Raw genomic sequence first — 7649 nt, 5'->3', positions numbered from 1 at the left:
TTGTGCCTCTTCCATTTTTCTCTGTGGGATCAACGGTTATTTAGTAACACAAACAGGTTAAAAACATAATGACTAGCCCTTGTTGGATCTATACAACACATCCCAAAGAAAATTCCAAATGATCTAAAAGTCTGTGTTCAGCTTGTGGCTGATGAAATGAAGGTGCCTCTGTGTCCGCAAGTAGTTCATTGATTTAGAGAATGAAGTGCTTTCGACTTCAGGTCCATCACAACACCAACCATGTCTGAGGAGTGATGTTCATGACCAGGGTGAAATTGTCAACTGTTAATTTTCTCAAAATTCAATACTTCCAGTAAATGTGCCAAAAATAAAAAGAAGACAACCGAACATTTGAAATCACTGAATATTTCAAGGCTGATTCTGAATCCTTGTAGATCCGTGCTGAAAAGCGTTGATATGCAGTTTTAGCAGGCACAGTCTCAATATACATTTGTAATAAAGCAGTAATGCCGTCAAGAAATACTGTTTTTAAGCTATTAAAATGAGCGCTTTTCCTATTTTTATTTAATCAGTTAGGCACGTTGAGAACCTTTCACTACTACTCATAATAATTATTTTTGATGTAAATCCTATTATGGCCAACTATTTAATACCTCATTGGTTTAAGGTTTTGTTGAAGGATTTCTCGACCTAGCCACCTTTTCGATGATTGCAACCTGCAAGGACACAATGAAGCAACGGTGCTCCGCAGTCTGACAGCCCCTGAAGGCATCGCTCCACTTCTGGAGCGCGTCCCCCTCCTTCCTGCTCGGAGTGAAAGCTGAGATAGTGAGGAGGAGAGACGGGAGTCTGGATGGACTAGCTAGTTCGCCACTTGAGGAAAGTTTTTCTCTCTCCTCAATCTCTGTGTTTTCGTCCCGTTTTTAGTAGTTGTTTATCCCTCCATGGGGCGACAACCGGCGAGTGTTCCGTCGTGAACATCTGGAACATTACCAACGTTTGGCCGCCGAGCCGACCGCGGACGGTTAGCGACGGCTCGATCCCAAAGTTAGCCAGCTGGGGCTAACTTAGCCTGTGTCGGCTAGCTAGACGGGACAAAAAGGGAGAAGAAATAGTTTATCAAGGAGTTTTAAAAAAAAAAAGACAAAAGAGGAGGGGGAAAGTTGGGGCTCAAAGTGGCGCCGTGGCGTAATGTTGCCTCCCGGGATTAACTTCACATACGGCTGAGACAGAGACGGAACACCGAGAGCGACTGCGGAGCGAGCAGGGCGACAGCGGACCGCCATGTCGGGCTCGGTCCGCGGCTCCGGCAGCCCGCCGGAGTCCCGGTGCTGGCCACACTCGGTGCCGTGGAGGCTCGGCGGCTTCTTCTTCCTGCTGCTGCTGGAACGAGCCGCCTGTCTGGCTAACCCCATCAGCCCTTCAGGCGTCAACAGCAACAGCAACAGCAACAACAACAACAACAACAAGATCCCTGGCGTCAACATTTACATGAGTGTGGAGGAGGTGAAGAAGCTTCTGGGTAAGAAGGCCCCAACATGTTGAGTCAAACTTTCTGTTTTTGTCTTTGAAAATGAGGCGTCTCGTAAACTTGGAGTGCTCTGGAAGTGCATTGAACAGGCGTGTTGGAGTTCAGCTTCTTTTGCGTTCAAAATGCTGAATAACTTCCTGCACCATCAGGTGCGTTTGCGTCATCGTAACCAAAATATAACGTAATGGTTGATTGATGGATCGACGTGATCATTTCTACTAGGTAAAACAAAAGTTAAGGTCAAAACTTTTCACAAAGTTCATATTTTGTTTCGAAAGGCGCGAATGAGCGTTAGTGTATCTGACTGCTGTTGTAACAATTATATGAAATCGAATACGATCATTAGTTTCAGCAATGTCTGAATAGTTTGCCACAGCACCACAGTAGTTGATGCAGGCTGTGATGACTGTCCTGCACACTGCATAGCTAAAATCCCCTCCTTGTGTATTTACATAATCCCTGTGGACTTTTCATTCTACTTCAGCTTCTGAGACTGTTGGAGGGGGGGAAAAAAACAAAACAGCCTCCTTATGATGACTAACCTTACTTTTTCTGATCAACTGGATGAATTCAGGCCACTAAGATGATTGGCACTGGATGATTGCACCAGCATTTCCTCCAGGCAGGAATGCTGCAAACAAATGCAGAAGGTATAGAAACATACGGCCGAGCGTACAGGAAACACAGCACGCAGAGTACACTGTTCACGGAATTATCCCAAATATTTACAGTAGTTACAATGGCGGGTGGGCGGGAGACATAAGGTTTGAATTTTCAAATGCGCGAGTCAGCTTGTGATGTTTACTGTATTAGACTTGGTTCAAAATGAACCACATGTGCCGCTTCACAGAGAGCCACTTTGATGACTTGGACGCGCTGATTACACGAGGGCGCAAATAGTGACATGAAACAGAGTTTAATGCGGGGAGGAGTCGGCAAGACTTAAGAGCAGTAACTGGGAACGCGCTGCGAGCAATGACAGTGGCGTAGTTCAGGCCGCCGCTCACTCTCGTCTCGGCAAGAACACTCACGTGAGGACCCAATCAGATAGTGATGGCGATGCCTCAGCACACAGAGCCCTGTGTGTGTGTGTGTGTGTGTGTGTGTGTGTGTGTGTGTGTGTGTGTGTGTGTGTGTGTGTGTGTGTGTGTGTGTATGACCGGGCGGCGCTGTAGGTATTCTAGTCCTGCCGTAGATCTCCGTCCCTCCCCATTGATCTCCTGATGGAGGTGTGTGTTTTAAGGTTTGCGGCTGCAGCCTCGCAGCCGCGTGTGTGTGTGTGTGTGTGTGTGTGTGTGTGTGTGTGTGTGTGTGTGTGTGTGTGTGTGTGTGTGTGTGTGTGTGTGGAGGAAGGAATGTGCTGTGCCGCCACTGTGTCACTGGCAACTGTGGACGGGGGGGGGGTGACTAATCTGTATATTTAAAGAGGCACAACAAGACCAGGCGCACAGTTTTTGTGTTTGACTTGGCTGTGTTGTGTTGTGTTGTGTTGTGTTGCGTTGTGTGCAGCCGGCGGTGCAGAAGAAGTGATAGCCGTAGATGGGATGAGCGACACCATTTAGCCGCTTGCACTTACGTTGTGCAAAGATTCTTTTTCCCTTTATACCTGAGATGACGTCAGCTTTGTTTCCATCTGGGTAATTTGGGGGTTTTTTGGGGCCGAGGATGTGCGGAGGCTGCACTCTGGCACCAGTCATTTACCTGGCGAGCGCCACGCTGGAGGCTAATGAGCAGGTACGTAGAAGTGCTGATGTGGAACGTCTGTGCGTCTCCGCAAAGGTAGGGAGATGAAGCCTGGGAGAAAAAAAAAAAAAAAAAAAAACGACAAAAAAAACTCGCCACACGTGCACAAGCCGTGTTGTGTGAATGGTTGGATTGATCGTGGCGTGGCGCGGTGCGGCGCGGTGGCCACATTCTCCGAGTTTTCCAGCAGGCTACGTCATCAGAAACAACCCCCCGGAGTTGAGAGTCTGAGGCTGGAACCCTGAAGGAACTTTAACAACCCCAGAGGTTACAATTAATTATGTGCATCGCCGTTGAGCTGAAGCTTGTAAAACTCACTTTATTTGCTGCAGCCTGGTCTCGTCGTATTTGTGTTGTTAAGCTTTGTTGTGCCTCGTCCATCAGGACAAAATGCTCTTTGTCTGCTTTGATGTGCAAACTAGCTCGCAGGAGCCTCATGTTATCAGCCCGCCGTGTGCTTACAATGCTAACAGTGTTGTTCCTGGTTATCAGGTGAATATCGGATGGAAACCCCTCCGCGGTTTTATCCGGCTCTCCATCGGAAGGTCTTGTGCGCGAGGCCAAGATGTGTTACGGTTGACGGAGACCCGTTGATGTATCGCACGCAGAAAGCTTTTGAGCAAAGATTGTCGTCGAAGCAGCAGCAGCAGCAGCAGATGCAGAACTTGAAGAGTTGCAGATCGTGACTTGATTGCATGAGAAACACGGCGGGGGAAAAACAATCTGTAAACTGTTGGGAGGGGAAGCCTTGATCAAACATCTCAACGGACAAGTCAAAGGTTTTTGTTTGGAGTCTTTGTGAAGTGGAGGAGAAGTCGTCGCTCTGGAAAATAGTAAAGCGGCCGATTTAGCCTTTGGTTCTCTGAGTTTCTTTCCCACTGGGTTCCTCCTGTGGGGGAACAAGAGGCTGCAGTTCCTCCTTCTGCTGCCAGATGAGGGCCTCTTGTGGTTTGGTCAAATCCTTGTGGAGAAATTTCTCAGTGTTTGACAAGCATGTGTGCAGAGCTAAAAGTATGTGGAGACAGAAAGTCAGTGTTGGGGTGGGGAAAACATGTCGGAGGTGCCTGAGGTGACGTGATGCTGCTGCCGCTGCTGCTGCTGCGGCAGCGAGCGTCACAGGGCTCGTTCACGCTGAGAACCCAAGTTTATTGCCCCCCCCCTCTTGATTTCAGTGCTGATTATTGAAGAATGTTGGCCTGAAACAACCGAGTTGTTGAAAATCCACTGAATGCAGTCGTCTTGCCGCAGGGCTGTGGGCAATTAATGGGAATGTTTAATGTCAGCTGTGATGTTGGCTTCCCACAACCGTAAAAAAAAAAAAGATCATCGGCCGTAAAACAATTATTATGGTACGTGTTGCAGCAAGTGTGTGTTCTTGCTCGGGTATGGCTGTGGCTGCTGCGCCTGCAGCCTCCTCCTCTGATGTCTGTCAGCGCCCAGCGGCTCCGTCTCTGCCCGGTCAGTGGAACCAACCAGGTGCCACCACAGAGTCACATGATCGCGTGAAAGTTGCCTGAAACAAACATTTGCATTCGATAGCGCAAGCACAGCTCAGTGTAATGGTTCAACACAAATGTTGTTGTTGTTGTTTTGTTTTTTTTTTAATGATGCGGCCATGAAAGTTGATCTCAGTTATAATTGTGACAGTCATTCATCAAACAAATAAATGACTTTACTTTTAATGGAGCAAACAGCCTCACTGAGGGTGAACTGCAGGCCGCGGCACTAACTGATTTTTGCACATGACGGTGAATCTGCCTGTGCCGCTGCCTCACAAGATCCACAGTGTCTCAACTGGGCTAAACTGTGGCTCGTGCTTTTGCTTTTTAATGGCCCAGAAATTAGGAAGTGGGAGGAGAAGATCATCCTGGGTGGGTCAGGGTTTGCGCTGTTATTCAACCAAGAAGAGCGAGTTTGACTTGGAGGAGATGATGCAGTGAAATCAGCAGGTTAAAGTTGACTGGCGTCAGCCAGGGATGTTTTTAGGGGGGAAGCTGACAGACTCCCCTCTGTTTGCAACACCACCAAAGCGCTTCGCTTCCTTCCGGAACTGTTTTTCTTTCCCGTGGTGCCCCCGGCACATTTCTCCCAGGATCTTCCTCCGTGGAATGCCGGCAGCACCGACTGCATCTGTTTTCCGCCTTCTTGCACCGTGACGTCGGTCGCCGCCGCGCAGGAAGCGTTTCGCGCCGCCGGGCTTCGGCCCCGCGACCGCAAAAACCCAAATCAGCGGTTTTCAAGATCCAAAACCGCTTCGTCACTCCGCAGGGGAAACGCTGCTTTTTCTCTTTTGTTCCGCGTTGGTCGCTGCCTTTTGAAACAACAGTCAGGGATTCCAATTCTTTTTCTTCTATTCATTTATTTATTTTTTGTGTGTGTGTGTGTGTGTGGGGGGGGGGTGGTTTGCAGTGCGAGGAATCGTCTGGTTATCCGTCCAAAGCTAGCCGCAAACTAACAGTGATGTGAATAGCTGTAGAGGTCAAGGGTCATGTTTTTATAGTCACATGATATAATATGGAAAATGTGACCTAACTGGATTATTGCTCCCTTCAGACGTCCTTCGCCGTCCTGGCAGTTCCATCAGAGAATAAAAAAATAATAATTGAATTACACTTTCTTCTTTTTTTTTTATTGCTGCCCTCCACCAAGGTGGCTGCTCTGAAAGATCTGTTCCTTTCAACACACTGAAGGACTGCAGCTTTAGATCTTGATGTTTTTCCTGCTGTGGGAGACGTGTAAACGTGCCCAAAGAGCCAAGTGCACGTCAAGTGGGCCTCCATCCATCCATCCATCCATCCGGCCGTCCATCCATCCATCCATCCATCCATCCATCCATCCGGCCGGCCGGCCATCCATCCATCCATCCATCCATCCATCCATCTATCCGACCGTCCATCCATCCATCCATCCAGCCATCCATCCAGCCATCCATCCATCCATCTATCCGACCGTCCATCCATCCATCCATCCATCCATCCAGCCATCCATCCATCCATCTATCCGACCGTCCATCCATCCATCCATCCATCCATCCATCCATCTATCCATCCATCTATCCGACCGTCCATCCATCCATTCATCCATCCGTCCGGCCGGCCATCCATCCATCCATCCATCCATCCATCCATCTATCCGACCGTCCATCCATCCATCCATCCATCCAGCCATCCATCCATCCATCTATCCGACCGTCCATCCATCCATCCATCCATCCAGCCATCCATCCATCCATCTATCCGACCGTCCATCCATCCATCCAGCCATCCATCCATCTATCCGACTGTCCATCCATCCATCCATCCATCCATCCAGCCATCCATCCATCCATCCATCCATCCGGCCGGCCGGCCATCCATCCATCCATCCATCCATCCATCTATCCGACCGTCCATCCATCCATCCAGCCATCCATCCATCCATCCATCCATCCATCTATCCGACCGTCCATCCATCCATCCATCCAGCCATCCATCCAGCCATCCATCCATCCATCTATCCGACCGTCCATCCATCCATCCATCCATCCATCCAGCCATCCATCCATCCATCCATCTATCCGACCGTCCATCCATCCATCCAGCCATCCATCCATCCATCCATCCATCCATCCATCCATCTATCCGACCGTCCATCCATCCATCCATCCAGCCATCCATCCAGCCATCCATCCATCCATCTATCCGACCGTCCATCCATCCATCCATCCATCCATCCAGCCATCCATCCATCCATCTATCCGACCGTCCATCCATCCATCCATCCATCCATCCATCCATCTATCCATCCATCTATCCGACCGTCCATCCATCCATCCATCCATCCGGCCGGCCGGCCATCCATCCATCCATCCATCCATCCATCTATCCGACCGTCCATCCATCCATCCATCCATCCATCCATCCATCCAGCCATCCATCCATCCATCTATCCGACCGTCCATCCATCCATCCATCCATCCATCCATCTATCCGACTGTCCATCCAGCCATCCATCCATCCATCCATCCATCTATCCGACCGTCCATCCATCCATCCATCCATCCATCCAGCCATCCATCCATCCATCTATCCGACCGTCCATCCATCCATCCATCCATCCGTCCATCCTCCCCTCCTCCACGGAGGTGAAAGGCAAGCAGGGCCTTTGAAAAAGAGCTCGTCAGCAGCCAGGAGTGATTGGCAGCAGCATTCATTTCCTCCGTTGCTGCTCTCCAAGGATCCCCCCCGCTTGAATGGGGAAGCCCCACCCCCCGCACCACTCTGCCCCCCCCGCCCCCCCTCAACGCTTTCACGTCTTTTGTCCGCGAGCTGCTCCTGGTCGACAAAAGACGGATGGTGGCTTTCCGGGACATTCCCCGCTTTATGAATTGTTGCCTTTTGCTGGAAAAGTGGAAAATTGGCATCAGAGAAACGAG

General features: G+C 49.7%; 1 protein-coding gene across 2 annotated transcripts in view; it reads left to right on the top strand.

The window, feature by feature from the left end:
• Positions 1-707: 707 nt before the first annotated feature.
• The window catches only part of ryk (receptor like tyrosine kinase), a 32764-nt gene continuing 25822 nt past the window's right edge, over positions 708-7649 (top strand). Inside the window, exon 1 of one of the 2 annotated variants that reach the window (XM_076024351.1) lies at positions 708-1483. In XM_076024351.1, the coding sequence (XP_075880466.1) occupies positions 1246-1483 (238 nt within the window). In that variant the 5' untranslated portion in view covers positions 708-1245. The remainder of the gene's footprint in view (positions 1484-7649) is intronic. The other variant, XM_076024274.1, reaches the window with a different exon arrangement.

The sequence above is a fragment of the Nelusetta ayraudi genome, unplaced genomic scaffold (assembly GCF_046127955.1).
Source record: "Nelusetta ayraudi isolate G7.1 ecotype Tasmania unplaced genomic scaffold, CSIRO-AGI_Nayr_v1 ptg000001l, whole genome shotgun sequence".
Lineage (NCBI taxonomy): Eukaryota > Metazoa > Chordata > Actinopteri > Tetraodontiformes > Monacanthidae > Nelusetta > Nelusetta ayraudi.
The sequence above is the reverse complement of the archived record's forward strand: the minus strand, read 5'-3'. Positions and strand labels throughout refer to the sequence as shown.